The sequence below is a fragment of the Bos mutus genome, chromosome 23 (genome assembly GCF_027580195.1).
Source record: "Bos mutus isolate GX-2022 chromosome 23, NWIPB_WYAK_1.1, whole genome shotgun sequence".
In the NCBI taxonomy this organism is placed as follows: Eukaryota; Metazoa; Chordata; class Mammalia; order Artiodactyla; family Bovidae; genus Bos; species Bos mutus.
Genome location: NC_091639.1, coordinates 23,343,932 through 23,358,801, shown reverse-complemented (window position 1 = coordinate 23,358,801; position 14,870 = coordinate 23,343,932). Strand labels below are relative to the sequence as shown.

At 50.4% G+C, this 14,870-nt stretch overlaps 2 protein-coding genes and 1 long non-coding RNA gene across 4 annotated transcripts; 1 reads left to right on the top strand and 2 right to left on the bottom strand.

Moving 5' to 3' along the window:
* Window positions 1–1,163: 1,163 nt before the first annotated feature.
* Window positions 1,164–4,060, bottom strand: TNF (tumor necrosis factor). 2 transcript variants are annotated; one of them, XM_005904178.2, is made up of 4 exons: window positions 3,698–4,060; window positions 3,073–3,121; window positions 2,842–2,889; window positions 1,164–2,526 (listed from the first exon to the last, which is right to left on the bottom strand). In XM_005904178.2, exons 1-4 carry the CDS (start codon window positions 3,881–3,883, stop codon window positions 2,105–2,107), a joined length of 705 nt encoding a protein of 234 aa, XP_005904240.1. In that variant the 5' UTR covers window positions 3,884–4,060; the 3' UTR covers window positions 1,164–2,104. The 2 variants fall into 2 exon arrangements, with proteins under 2 accessions (XP_005904240.1, XP_005904241.1); XM_005904179.3 differs by having other exon boundaries at window positions 3,073–3,118.
* Window positions 2,537–9,200, top strand: LOC138984985 (uncharacterized). Its single transcript, XR_011462219.1, has 4 exons — window positions 2,537–2,915; window positions 3,734–3,941; window positions 5,952–6,036; window positions 9,030–9,200. It is a non-coding gene; the product is annotated as an uncharacterized lncRNA (long non-coding RNA).
* LTA (lymphotoxin alpha) lies at window positions 5,375–7,474 on the bottom strand. Its single transcript, XM_070361007.1, has 3 exons — window positions 6,764–7,474; window positions 6,571–6,676; window positions 5,375–6,358 (listed from the first exon to the last, which is right to left on the bottom strand). The coding sequence occupies exons 1-3, from the start codon at window positions 6,857–6,859 to the stop codon at window positions 5,946–5,948; spliced, it is 615 nt and encodes a 204-aa protein (XP_070217108.1). The 5' UTR covers window positions 6,860–7,474; the 3' UTR covers window positions 5,375–5,945.
* Window positions 9,201–14,870: the final 5,670 nt, after the last annotated feature.

The window sequence follows — 14,870 nt, the reverse complement described above, 5'->3', positions numbered from 1 at the left end:
GGGGGCCTCAGGGTGAGCAACAGCAGCCCCCTCGCTCCATGACTGACTTTCAGCCTGGGGCTGGAGGAGATGGAGGAGGAGCCAAGGCTCTATCTAGGTTACCTCAGTGGGTCACCCCACCTCTGCGGCACACCACATGGTTTTTCCCCTTGCCTGGCAACCCTAGCAAGAAGGAAAGCCCATCAAGGGGTCCCAGTCTCAGTCTTTATTTCTGACTCCATATTTGTCTTTGACTCTGTGTCCGGAAGAGGCTTCCTGGAGGGGCAGAATGCATTTCTCTTTCCACTTCACCCACCTCATGTCCTTCTCATCACTCATCAAAAATCAGGGAGACCAAGCTGGCATGGGGGGAGCAGGGCACTCCTTCACCTACATCTTATTCTTTGCTTTGTTTTTTTTCTTTCTTTGTTTTTTAATCTTCTTCCTCCTCTTCACTTCCATCCACTGAGAGATGGAAGCGGGTAGAAGACTGGGGCCTGGAAAAAGGGAGAAAGCCAGAATGCACAGAGCCCTCTGCGAGGTGCTCCAGTGGCATTTAGGGCTTTTGTTTGTGTTTCTCATGTGGCCCCACGTGTGGTGCGGGTCCCTACTTCTCTTTGATAGGTGAGGTTCGGTGACTGATACTGAACCTTTGGTAGACCGAGGTCCAGTTCAGTTGCACAGTTAGGACTGATTGGCAGAGGGAGGGCCGGGAGCAGGAGCTTCAAGAGCCCAGTTGCCCAACTGTCTGAAAGTCCCTTGGCTGTGATTCAGGTACCTGAGAATTTGGCCGCTCCCCGGCTCTTTCTCTCAGGCCACAACAGCCGGAAATCTCACCTGAGCAGGATTTGCCCCGCCTGGATAGGAATTCCCAGAGTTGGAAATTCCCATGTCCTAAGGGAGAGGTAATTAAGTTCAAGTTCCTTTCTTTGGGTAGGGGCATATTCAGCTGGGCTTTGTCTTAGGTAGGATCTCTTGAGCCCCAGAAGTTCAAGGAGTGAGGTCCAGGGATCTTAAGCCCTGTGGAGAAGAACTTCGGTTAGCAGCCTCTTACCCCCAAGAGGACTTCCCTGGTGGCTCAGACGGTAAAGCGTCTATCTACAAGGCGGGAGACCTGGGTTCGATCCCTGGGTCAGGAAGATTCCCTGGAGAAGGCAATGGCAACCCACTCCAGTACTCTTGCCTAGAAAATCCCATGGATGGAGGAGCTTGGTGCAGGCTACTGTCCATGGGGTCGCAAAGTGTCGGGCACGACTGAGCGACTTCACTTCACTTCACCCGCAAGAAGAGGCCCATGCAGAATTAATTTCCAGATAGAGGCATGTTTCTTTTCTCAGGACACTTTATTTCTCGCCACTGACCAGTAGGGCGGTTACAGGCATGACTCCCCTGGGGAGCGGAGGTTCAGTGATGTAGCGACAAATCAGTCACCAAATCAGCATCATTTAGACAACTCGATCAGATAAATATTTTTTAAAAAACATAAGCAAAAGGAGGCACAAAGGCGAGGAGGCATGGTGGGAGCAACCTGCAGTTCAGCTCCGTTTTCACAGAAAACACATCTGAGCCAAGGCAGCCCTTAGTTTGTGTCTCCCAGGACACCTTGACCTCCTGAATAAATACATTCATTAGTAAATAAATAAATAATAAATAAATAATAAATAATCACAAGTGCAAACATAAACAGAGGGAGTTGGCCCAGTGGGGTTGGGGCTGGGCTTCCCACCTCAGGGGAGTCTGGAAACATTGGCAGGAAGGGAGAGTTGAAGTCCACGCATGTCAAGTTCTAGGTGAGATCTTCTCAAGGAATGTTGCGAAGTGTTCCGGTAAGAGCCCTGGCCCTCACATTCTGGGTGTCCCAGGTTGCATCCGGGAACCCAAGCTTGTGGACCCCAGGGAGTTCTGGAAGTTCCAGTTCCAGTCCTTGATGGTGGTTGGTGGCCCGTTTTCCAGGCCTCACTTCCCTACATCCCTAATTTCTAAATGTAGCTGTTGTTTAAAGTTGGATGCTTGGAGCCCAGCCCTGAGCCCATAATTCCCTTTCTAAACCAGAAGGGGATGAGAAGGGCCTGAAGGATTAAATAATAAGGTAACTGAGGTGGGAGAAGATGCATGTCCTGCACCCTCACAGGGCGATGATCCCAAAGTAGACCTGCCCAGACTCGGCATAGTCCAGGTAGTCCGGCAGGTTGATCTCAGCACTGAGGCGATCTCCCTTCTCCAGCTGGAAGACTCCTCCCTGGTAGATGGGTTCGTACCAGGGCTTGGCCTCAGCCCACTCTGGGGTCTCCCTGTGGCAAGGGCTCTTGATGGCAGACAGGATGTTGACCTTGGTCTGGTAGGAGACTGCAATGCGGCTGATGGTGTGGGTGAGGAACAAGGGGGTGGAAGGGCAGCCTTGGCCCCTGAAGAGGACCTGTGAGTAGATGAGGTAAAGCCCGTCAGCAGGCACCACCAGCTGGTTGTCTTCCAGCTTCACACCGTTGGCCATGAGGGCATTGGCATACGAGTCCCACCACCGGAGCTGCCCCGGAGAGTTGATGTCGGCTGGAGGGAGGGGGAAGAACAGGGAGGGGTGATCAGTGTGACCCTGTCAGTTCTACTCTCCACATCCTGGCCCTCGTGTTCTGCCCGCCCCCCACATCCGGTTCCTGTCCCCTCTGTCTGTGTTCCCACATCCCATCTGGCCATGAGGTTCTGAGTATCCCCCTCAAGTTCTAAGTATCCACCACCCTCCCCTTGAGCTCATGAATTCTTCTCACACTGTCTCTGTCTGCCCTCAGTCTGGATTCAGCCCCCTAATCCTACCCTGCACTGTCTCTCTGCTTCTTCATGACCCAGATACATCCTCAGAACTCTTACCTACAACGTGGGCTACCGGCTTGTTACTTGAGGCTTGAGAAGAGGACCCTGAGGAGAAAAGAGGAAAGGAAAAGGTAAGCTTCCCAGAAAATATCCCATACTTTAACCTCCATTCCTTCTCCCCCCGATCCCAAACCCTAAATTTCCCCTACTGCTTCCATCCCTTGACTAAACCCCACCCACACCCACCCCCAAGTCCAGAATTAGAAGAGAGGTTGTGGAGACACTTACTGAGTGTTTGAACCAGAGGGCTGTTGATGGAGGGGCCACCTGGGGACTGCTGGGGAGAAAAAGGAGGATGAGTGTTAGAGCAAGTCACCCCTGAAGGAGAAACTGCTGGCTGCTTCTCTAGCTTGTACTCTCTGCCCTGATGGGTCTTGTCTTCTCTCTCCATTCATCCATTTTTTTGTTCATTCATCCATTTAACAGCTCTTTCATTGAGTTCCTTCCACATGCCAGACACACTTAGCTTCATCTTTCCTTATCTCTCTTTCCTATCGTCTGTATCTCTTTCTGTCTCATCATCTTCATCCAGATCACTTGTTTTGAGTCTCCATCTTTCTACTCACACCCCTTATCTGTCTACACATCTCTCTTTATGTCTGTATCTCTGCTTACTCATTCGTCCAACAAATATTTAGAGGGCATCCCCCATGTGCCAAGTGTTATTTCTCCACCCTTCTCCCTTTTCCCCCCATCTCTCTCCATGTCTCCTCCTGCCTCCCCATCTTTCTCCACTATTTTCCTCCCCATCTTTCCCCATCAACACACCTCTTTCTCCACCCCATCTCTCACCCTCTTTCTCTCTCATTTCTCTCTGGGTGGGAGAATGAGCCAAGGCTGGCCAGAAACTCACCTCTTCCCTCTGGGGGCCGATTACCCCGAAGTGCAGCAGGCAGAAGAGCGTGGTGGCTCCTGCAACCAGGAGGAAGGAGAAGAGGCTGAGGCACAAGCAACTTCTGGAGCCCTGGGGGCCCCCTGCTTTCTCGGAGAGCACCTCCTCCGCCAGCTCCACATCCCGGATCATGCTTTTGGTGCTCATGGTGTCTTTTTCAGAAGGGTTCAAGTCCAGACGGGAGACAGGAGAGCCTTGTGGCAGGGTATGTGAGAGAGAGCAAGTTGCCTGGCTGTCTCTCGGGGGTGTGTTGTCTGGGAGGTTATCTCCAGGGGGTTCTGCAGCTGCTTGTCTCTCTCCTGGCTGGTCCCCTGGTGTCCCCGCTCTGGGAGCTTCTGTTGGCTGGGTGTGCAAACAGCTGCATTTATATGCTGTGGGGTGAGAAGAGGGCGGGGAAAGGCTCTCATTCAACCAGCGGAAAACTTCCTTGGTGGAGAAACCCATGAGCTCATCTGGAGGAAGCGGTAGCGGGCCCTACACCTTCTGTCTCGGTTTCTTCTCCATCGCGGGGGGTGGGGTTTGGAAAGTTGGGGACACCCAGGCATCAAGGATACTTCCTACACTCCGCCCGCTCGGATTCTGAGTGGGCTTCTCTAGGCCAGTTACTGCTGTGAATATGGGACCCTGAGGGTTGGACCCATTTCCCCTCTGCCCCTCAGCTCCCACTGTTTCTGTTCCTTTAGGGGTGGGAGTGAGTTCTGTGGTCTGTTCCTTCTGATTTCCAGACAGGACTCATGTAGGGGTAGAATTAGAAATGGGAGGGGCTTTATAAAGCTGAGTCCTTCATGGAGAGAAAACTCAGAGGAAGCTGTGCTGGGTCCTGAGATGTGTGTTTGGGACCCTGGGGAGTGAGAGGAGCTGGAGAAAGGGAAGCTTGAGGCTCTGCAAGAACTGGGGGCGGATGGCAGGTCCAAGCCTGGGACAGCCCCAGGGGCTGAAAGTAACGCTGGGAATTCACGAACTCCAGCACAGCAGGGCTTCTCCTTTCACTCTGACCAGGAACTCGCTGAAACTCTGAGGCTGGTTTCAGTCTTGGTTTCCAAGGGAATGTGACTCCCCAACTTTTGCACGGAGACCCCCCCTTCAGAGTTCCTGTGTATGGCCATGTATCCCCAAAGAATCCCTTCTCCCTCCAGTTTCCTGGAGACAGCACTGCCCTTGAGAGCCCCTGTGTGTGTGACCAGGTCTCCTGAAATGCCTCTGGTGTTCTCTAGTCCCCAGCCTTGGAGGTTGTCCCATTTCTCGGGGCCCTGGCATGGCCATGTCTTCCAGGGGGGCCCCATGATCCTCCCCCATCATCCTGAACACTCTTTAGTGTTGTCAGTGCTCCTTAGGAGCCTCCTGTAACCCCCATTCCTCAGGGGGCCCCTGACCCCCACTTCTCCAGACCTTGGACCTGCCTCTGTCTTCTCAGCTTATCCTCTGGTTCCCTTGCAGCGAGCTGGCTGCACCACCCTGCGAGCCCACCGTGTTTCCCCAGAGCCCCTCAGGCCTCTCTGATTCCTGTCTTTCCTCCATTCCTCAGAGACATCTGGGGAATTCTCCCCTCCCCAACAGACATACAGGCAGACAGAATTTCAGACAAAAGTTTATTTGGCTTCATTGAGGGTCAGACATCTCCTTGAGGGGTGTCTAGTTAAGCGGCGGCTGGCTCTTAACAGCTTTTCACTTCCTTCCAGAACCCCTTGGTCCCTCAGAGCCTCGCTTTCTCTCTCCCACTGGGTCATCCTTGTGCCTAAGCCCTCTCACTCATCATCTCTTGGGTGTATTAGCTCTTTCTTCTGATGTCTCGCTATTATTCCCTTCTCTCCATGCTCCATAAATAAATAATTTAATTGTTTTCCCTTCATAAATAAGCCCCCCTCCCTGCCTTTAGTCATCCACCCAAGCTCCCTCATGTGTCAGCTCCCCTCTCCATGTCCAGGACGAGGCCCCCTAGATGGGCAGGGCCGAGGAAGGGATCTGGGTGGGCATTTCGAGGCAGGCTTGAAGTCCTCAGCTGAGCATCTGGGGTGGTCCAGGAAGGTCTGGTCCCCTGGTGTGCCTAGAATTCCTTCTTTGGAAGCTCCAGGTGCTGAGAACCGGGCGGGGGGAAGACTCAAGACTGTTGGAATAGTCAAAGGAGAGGTGTGGTGACCCCTGAATTGGTCAGAATGGAGGCAAAATGGGGAGAAGGCCTTGAAGCCTATTTGTTTCTTTCTGGATGTTTCTACAGAGCGAAGGCTCCAAAGAAGACACTACTGGGGCTGAGGAGCAGGTGGGAGATGCCATCTGTGTGAGTGGATAGCTGGTCTCCCCGGGTGAGCAGGAATACAGCCCCCTGGTACACTGAGCGCACCCACGGCCCCTGTGGCCCTGGGCACACGGACTTCTGAGCGCTGAGGAGAGGCACGTGGAAGGGGTACTGGGGGGAAAACAGCTGGACCTCATGAGCCAGGTAGAGAGGGGTGGGGGTGGCCCTGGGGAAGCAGCCTCTCCCGGAGAAGACCACTTGGGAGTAGACGAAGTACAGGCCACTGGTGGGGACCAGGAGGGAATTGTTGCTCAGAGAGAAGCCGTGGCGGAGGAAGGCGCGGTCCGTGTTTGCCCTCCAGCGCAGCGAGTCCTGGGTGCTGGGGTCTCCTGGGAAGAGCCAGAGGGGATGATGCTTAAGGACTTGGGGGTCAGTGGTCTCAGTCCCCAAGGCAACAGGTGCTGGACTGAGTTCCTGGGGATGGCTGGGAGGACAGAGGGAGTGGGAGTGGGGTGAGCTGGTGGGGGGTGGATATTGGGTCTCTGAAAGGGGCAGGAGGAGGGCTGGGGGCTACTTGTCGGGAGGGCGGGTGGATGTTTACCAACAAGGTGAGCGGCGGGTTTGAGGGTGCCACGGGTGAAGGGCGTCGGGAGTTGCTGATGGGCAGGCTGTGCAGCTGAGGGTGTGAGGCCAATGCCACGGAGCCCCTAGGGGAGAAGAGAGTCAGACAGGCTTTAAGGCCCAGGATTGGGCTGGGCCGCCCCCCACGGCCCCTCTTGGTCCTGCTGCCTCACCTGGGCCTCCAGCGGCAGGGCCAGCAGCAGCCCCAGGAGGAGGAGGGGTGGGGTGCTGCACACCCTCAGGAGGTAGAGACGTCCAGGTGGTGTCATGGGGAGAACCTGCGGGGAGAGAGACAGTGAGTGGGGCGGGGCGCGATGAGGAAGACGGGCCTCCTGCCGGTGGAGACAACCACCCCGAGAGACACACGGCGTGACAGACAGAGAAGGGGGACAAGATGCAATCAGGGAAACCCCGAGGTGAGCAGAGGGAGAGAGACAGAGACAGATAGGAGGGGAACAGAAAGGGCTCAGAACGTTAGACACAGACAGAGAGAAAGAGACTGACAGATGGAGTCAGAGAGAGGGGAACCAACCAAAACCAGCCCCACCAAGGCCCTGGCCCTGGCTGGAGGTGCAGGAGGGGCTGGGGTGTGAGAGGAGGGACTGAACGCCCCCGGGGAAGGAGTCCACCGCCCCGGCAGCCCGAGGAGATGGGCTGGGAGAGTCTCACCTGCTGTGCGGGGGCCCCTTGGCCCGGACGCCTGGGTCCCTTTATAGAGGAAGCGGCAGTGGCAGCGTGGCAGGCGGCGGGCGGGTTCTAGGCCGGGGCTGGGGCCTGGGGAAGCCCCCAGGGCTTAGAAGATGCTGCTGTTTCAGTCGAAGGCAGGAAAGGCTGAGGCCTAGGACAGAACCGCAGGCTGGGGGCTCAGACGACTGAGTTCTGGGAAAGGGAGTGGGGTCAGGGGAACCGTGGGCTGGGAGGGCCAGGGAGCGGGGTCAGGCTTAGGAGTTCTAGAGAAGGGACAGTAAATTCAGAGGAGGAGAAGGGGAGCTGCTAGGGCGTGGGCTGGAGGCCCGGTTCCCTGAAGAGTGATTTTGTATAACACCTCTGCACCCTTGACTGATTACAGCCTTCTCTGTGTGCATGTTTCCTCCTCTCATACCCCATGTCTTTGTCCCAAAAGACTTGTCAACTTGTCCCAGTCTGTGTATTTTCCAGGTCATCTGGTGGGTTTCATATCAAGAAGTTGCATTATACACCCTCCTGCCTGGGACATCCTGGTTTATGCCTGTTGTCCTGGTGGAAACATTCATGGAGCTCCGTTCTGCTCTTAGAAGTGTCTTGGTTTGGAAAATCCCACTGAGGGATGAGGCTCTGAACTCACGTATGATGAGGTCTCATCTTACTGAAGGACTCCCTCCACCTCATCCCAACCTTAGGTGGACTCGGAAGATCAGATTTATATAAACCCAAACAAACACATTCCAGCATCAAGGAATGTGGTAACTGCCTAAGTTCTCTACACTGCAGGCTTCAGAATTCCACACAGGTGGAGCTCAAGGGTGGTGTTCTAGAATGGGGTGGAGATAGCAAAATGACCTGTCTTGAAGCTGCGTTTGTAAAGCCAATACATTGTTTTGTTTTTATTTTTTCCTTCCTTCCTTCCTTCCTTTCATTATGGCTGCGCTGAGTCTTTGTTGCTGTATGGACTTTTCTCTGGTTGCAGTGAACGGGAGCTATTCTCTAGTTGCAGGGTGCGGGCTTCTCACTGCAGTGGCTTCTCTGTTGCGAAGCACCGGCTATAGGGTGCATGGGCTTCAGTAGTTGTAGCTCCCAGGCTCTAGAGCACAGGCTCAGTAGTTGTAGTGCTTGGGCTTAGTTGCTCCATGGCATGTGGGATTCTCCTGGACCAGGAATCAAACCTGTGTCTCCTGTGTTGTCAGGTGGATTCTCTGTCACTGAGCCACCAGGGAAGCCCTAGTACACTGTTGTAAAATCATTAAGGATTTCCCATTTCTGTCGATCTGGAACTCAGGTACAGTGAGGTGCACTTCTCCTAAGTAGACAGCTTGATGAAATTTTTCATCTGTTTAGAGCCATGCAGCCACCATCCAGTTCAACATATTTTTAGAACCTTCCCCAGAAGGTTCTCTCATGCCCTCTCTCAGTTCAAACCTCCCAAAGATAACCAACCAACTTTTTGACCTCTACAACTACAGATTAGTTCTTCCTATTTTTTTAAATTTTATTTTTAAACTTTACAATATTGTATTAGTTTTGCCAAATATCGAAATGAATCCGCCACAGGTATACATTTGTTCCCCATCCTGCACTCCCCTCCCTCCTCCCTCCCCATACCATCCCTCTGGGTTGTCCCAGTGCACCAGCCCCAAGCATCCAGTATCGTGCATCGAACCTGGACTGGTGACTCGTTTCATACATGATATTATACATGTTTCAATGCCATTCTCCCAAATCTTCCATTATCTATTTATTTAGCTGTGATGGGTCCCAGTTAAAGCACATGGAACCTTTCGTTGTGGCATGTGGGATCCAGCTGCCTGACCAGGAATTGAAGTCAGTCACGGTGAATTGGGATCTTGGAGTCCTAGCCACTGGATCACCTGGGAAATCCCAGTTCTTCCTACTTTTGGAATTCATATAAATAAATCACACAGACAACTCATCTGTGTTTGGCTTCTTTCTCTTGTGTTGTTTGTGAAATTCATCTACACAAGCAATTCTTATTTCATTGCGATGTGATGCTGTGTGAATATACTCTATCCATTTTTCTGTTGATGGGCATTCGGTTTGTTTCTAGTTTGGGGCTAGTATGAAAAATGATGATATGAATATTCTTGAACACGAGTGAGTTTTCGCTTAGCTTGTAGGTTGCAGGTAAAAAAAAAAAAAAACAGCAACGTTTCAACGTTTCTTAAGATGATTTTAATCACATTTCATAAGACTGAGAAAACAATTGGCCACCTCAAATATTATTACTCCTCTTATGACTTGTAATGCTTTCATGTGGAAGGTTTTGGAGGGGCTGGGGCTGAGGACGGTGGTAATGGAAATTCAAGCCCTCCCTCTGTTGCACTGGCAGAAAGTCCCTGAGGGGTCTTGGTGTCCTGTGGCAGTAAGTCACATTCAGGGTGTGTATGAGCTAGTTCTCCTGTTTTTATCCCCCTACTTGAGGCCCTGCAACTTTGCCTTTCGTGCCTTCCTAGTCTCATCACTTCATTCTCTTTTTTTGTGTGTGGGGGGGGTATGCCTCGTGGCTTGCAGATCTTAATTCCATGCGTGACCAGGGATTTAATCTGGGCCATGGGAGTGAAAGTGCAGAGTCTTAACCACTGGACTGCCAGGGAATTCCCTCATTCCATCTCTTCAGCTTTCTCTCTATTCCACAAACATTTATCAAGCATCTGCACAAGGCATTTGAGGAAACATGTGTGGAAGACAGTCTCCGAACCTCTGGGAGCTCAAAGACCAGTGTGGGACACAGGTTAGTTATAATCACAATAAAGTGTGGTAAGTTTTTCTGACAGAGCGCTTATGGCTGCTGCTGTTGCTAAGTCACTTCAGTCGTATCCGACTCTATGAGACCCCATAGATGGCAGCCCACAGTAAAGCTCTCAGCCCACAGACAGGCTCTCCTGTCCTGGGATTCTTGCAGCCCACAGTAAAGCCATCAAACTTGACCTGGGGGAGAGGTGATCCAGGCATCAAGAGGTAAAGAAGATGATGAAGGACATTCTTGATAGAGGGAACAGAAGGTGCAAAGACTGGAGGTAAAAGAGAGTACGAAGTGTGCTAACATGTGCAAGTGAACACAGATAGAAGGGACAGAGACGAGGCTTGGGAGGCAAGCTGAGAACACATCCTGAGGGGTTTAGAGCCATGAAAAGATTTCATTCTAAGAGATTTCATTCTGAGGGGAAACCACCAAATTTTTTAAGTGAGAGAGGGACCCACCCAGATTGGTAGATTTAAAACACGAGTCTGGAAGCTACAGGAAGAATGAATTGAGGTATGGGAGCTGGGGTCTGGAGGGGAAACCACCCCTCCAGACGTGAGACCAGTTGGGAAGGTTTTGCAACAACTCAGCAAGGAGGTGACAAGAGCCTGCAGCATATAAACTGAGGCAGTAGCAGGAAAATGGAAAGGAGAGAGTTTCTAGGCAAAAATCAACAGGTCTTGGTGGCTTACCAGGTGTGATGGTGGAAGAAGGGCAGCCACAGGTGCCCCTTTTGAAGCATCTTGGCCTCTATTGGCATCATATTCTTTCTTTTAACCTGTGTCCTGTGTCCCTGCTGGCCTCCCTCTTGGTCCCTGTTCCTTCCCTTTGCTCTGGGCCCCTCTTTCTCTGGAGTCCCTTTTCTTTCCTGCTGTCTTTTTCTGCCTCTCCAATGGTAGGAGCTGATGGACTTGGAGACCTCAGCTATATTACTAATAAAGTGTAAAATGACATTGCAATTAATGATGAAAAACAGAAGTGGAGAAGCTTTGGTCAGAGAGGAAAATTGGGACATGGAAGGGCGAAAGGGGAAGGCAAGGAGGAGAGAGAGGGAGACATGAGAGGGAGGAAGGAAAGAGGAGAGCTGGTCTGTGTCACAGGCGTTTGCGATGCGCTGAGGGACGCTCCTCGAGATGGACCAATCTTGGTTTCAATCTTAGTTTCGGAGGTTGTGTGAAATTCAGTTTCTTTCTTGAGGAGGCCAGCAGTTGGTTTGGGGCTTTCCCTGAGTGGGAGGGGTGATGACTAGAGTCTTGTGCTCCAAACCCAAGGAAGTACAGTTTCTACAGTGGTCTCTGTGGAGAAAACTAGTGAAATTGCTGAGCCCTCCAAATGAGGTTGAAATGATACCAGCCTCAAACCTGAACTTAGCCTCAAAACCTAACCTGGGATTTAATGTCAACTTTGATCCTAACCCATACTTAACCTCAACCCAAATCGCAACTCAAAATCAACCCTAACCTCAAATCTAAACACATTTCAATAATGAACCCCCTAAATAAACTTATGCACTAAACTAACCCAGCACTGTTTCTAGAGCTCATCTTGGAATTAACTCATCTCCATTCCTAACCCTATAGTTAAACCTGACTTGAAATGTAAGTTCAATCTGAGCTACAAATGTGAAGTTGAGCTTTATCCTGCTTTTCCCCATTATTAACTCATCCTTCCATTTAACGAGTCTTTTTTGGGAACTTAAAGCATTGGACTTGACTTTGACCACCAGACAGTGACATTGCTGGTTTAGCCCAATCTCTTCACTCTTTCTGGAGCTGTTTCTCTGCTCTTCCCAGTAGCATACTGGACACCTACTGATTGGGAGCTTACTGCGTGCTGGGCACTATTCCAGGCAGTAAGGATATAAACAGGTCAGACAATGCACCTGCCATCGGGAAGCTTTCCTTCTAGTGAGGCAAGGCAGAAAGAAATACACTGAAGAAGAAAGCAGTAAGTAGTGCTATGAGGAAATAAGATATGGACGTGTGCTAAGAGCGGCAGGGATCTACTTTAGACACTGTGGTCAGAAAAGTCCTTTCCGAGTAAATGGCATTTTAAGCTGAGACCTAAATGACAGGAGTGGCTGAGTGAAGGTTTGCGGGGAGAAGCAGTCCAGGCAAAGGGAACAGCTACTGCAAAGGCCGGAAGATGGAAATGAGCTGGGGGCACTGAGGAACGGAAGGGAAGCCAGTGAGGCTGGATCAGAGAGAGTGGGAGATGGATAAGCTCAGAGAACAGGGGCACGGCACGGACCAGAGCATGCAGGGCCCTGCAAAGACAGGTAAAGCATTTGAACTGTTGTCAACCAGGGGGACCTTTGGAGGGTGTCAGGGTGTGTCCATGTATAGGAGAGAAGGAGGTGTGAGGTAAAAGTGATTGGATTCACGTTTTTAAAAGATCACTGTGGCTCCTGTGTTTAGACTGGACTGTGGGGAGTAAGACTGCAAGCAGGGACACCAGGTAGGAGACAACTGCAGTAATCCTGGGGAGAAGACAGTGGCTGCCCTGAAGATGGGACAGAAGTAGACAAATTTGGGACATACTGAGATACATTTCAGGGGTAGAATTGACAGGCCCAGATGATGGATTGATGATGAGGGGGTGGAAGATGGGGAGACTGAGACAGAAGCAGGATTCTGATGGGATGGGAGAACCAGAAGTTCAATTTTGGATTTAAATCTATTGGCCAGATATCGAAGTCTTGGATAACATTTCAGTCTTGCCAAGAAATGTCACTTGGCAATTCTATCAATATATGTGAGTCTAGATTTCAGAGGCAACGTCAGAACTAGATTGTCAACAGTGGGAACTGTCAGCACAAAGAAAGCCATGGAGATGGAAGAAATACCTTACACACACTCCTAAGATCCCTTTGAGGTATTTATGTTTTCCTTTATGATAAATGCAATGTATCTCCTATTCTAAATGTCAGAAGCAGCAATCTCTTTCTTCTAGAAGCAAAACCCTCCAGACTTAGTTTTCTCTAGAACTCTCACTGGGATTCAACCTCCCTGGATTCTATCCCCTATCCAACACAGGATGCTTGTAACAACCCATTCCACAATATTTTATGGAACTCCTTATATATTTAAATCCTCTATTTCACTTTTGAAAGCATCTTCCTCTGGGACATTGAAACCTGGCTTTTCCCTAAGAACGTTCATTCTGTCTATGGTGAAGGCTGCCCTTTCTTCCACACCCATCACTAGGAGCAGGGGGCAGGAGAGGGCGCTGTCCTCTCCCCCCTTGGCACCACTGATAATCTCCTCCTCTCTTGAAATCCATGCCTTTGCATCTTCCATGTTCTGGTCTTCATAACACAATCTCCTCCACCAGCATCTCTACCACGCATCTAACAATTCGTGTATCTAGATCAGTCTTTCTTCACCTCTCCTTCCCTACCTGATATTCTACCAATAAGATCTTGAAAAACTTGATTTGGGTAAACTCAGTGGTCTCATTCTTGGGTCCTTCTCCTGGACTGCCAAGCATCATAGGAGAGTCATATCCTCAGAAGAGGCCTATTACTAATCCTGGTCATCTAACCTCAGGAAGCCCTTAAGGTCCCCTAATCTTTGTTTGTTGACTTCCTAGTTCTACTCCTGCAGTACTATATCTACTCCTCCATGTTCTAAATCTACATACCTCCCTAGCTCTTTACTCTCAGTGATGCTATTAGGCTTTTATTGAACTTAGGGTCACCTAAGGAGTACTTCTTTATTGTCTTATTTTCCCTTCATGTTTCCTTTTTCTTCTTGAGTCAGAGGACTCTTTCTCCTAAGGTAGACTCTTTGTACTCTGTATTTCACTTCCCCATGTTTACCATTCCCTTTCCCCTCTTCCTTGTTTTCAGTATCTCTTTCCATGTGCCTTCATTTTATATACTCAACTTTACTTCTCAAAAATAAAAAGCCTTTCCTGGACTCTCTCCCTTAAATGTCCATTCCACCTCTCACCTTCCTTTTCTGTGTGATGTCTCAAGAAACTAGCCCTCTAACTAACCACTTTTTCGGGAACTGGTAAAATTTTCCTCACTGTAAAAGTTGTGGGTTGAAAGAGAGATGGTTCTCGGTTACCTTCAGTATTCACCATTCTACAACTTTGTACTCAGCTCCTCCTTTGCCTCACCTCCCACTCATTCCTTAAACCTATGTAAAGCGACTTCTGCCCCTCTGATAAGTGGAAACTGTTTTCTCAAAATTTGTAATCGTCTAGTCCTGAACCCAAAGGATCTTCTGAACTCTCACCTATTAGACTTCTTTGAAGTGTCAGATGTGGCTGCCCGGGCTCTGCTTGGCACACCTCTCTTGCCCTACTTTTCTGTCCCTTCAATCTCTCTCCTTTATTGGCTTCCCTCCCTTTGACCATCCTCAAGGTTCTTCTGATCACCCTCTCTTGGAGGGATCCTGTCCACTCAGAAAAGGATGCCCAAAGCTGTGTCTCCAGCCACTCCAACTTTTCTTTTGAGCTCCAGACCTGCCTGCTGGAAACCTGCACTTCAGGGTCATGCTGCTACCTCCAACCCTGCAGGACCTTCTCGAGCACTGTATTATTCTAAGCAGGTGCACCTCCTGTCATCATATGTGGCTGGTGCTTGTTTGTACACAGGAGAACCCTGGAGAAATCCCTACGATTTCTGTTACTTTGTTCCACCTACATTAGATCACTTGGTTCATTGCAGCCTAAATGTGAAATGTGTGCTCAGCCGTGTCTGACTCTGCCACCCCATGGACTGTAGCTTGCCAGGATCATCTTCCATGGAATTTTCTCTGCAAGAATCTTGAAGCAGGTTACTGTCTCCTGCTTGAGGGGATCTTCTCAACCCA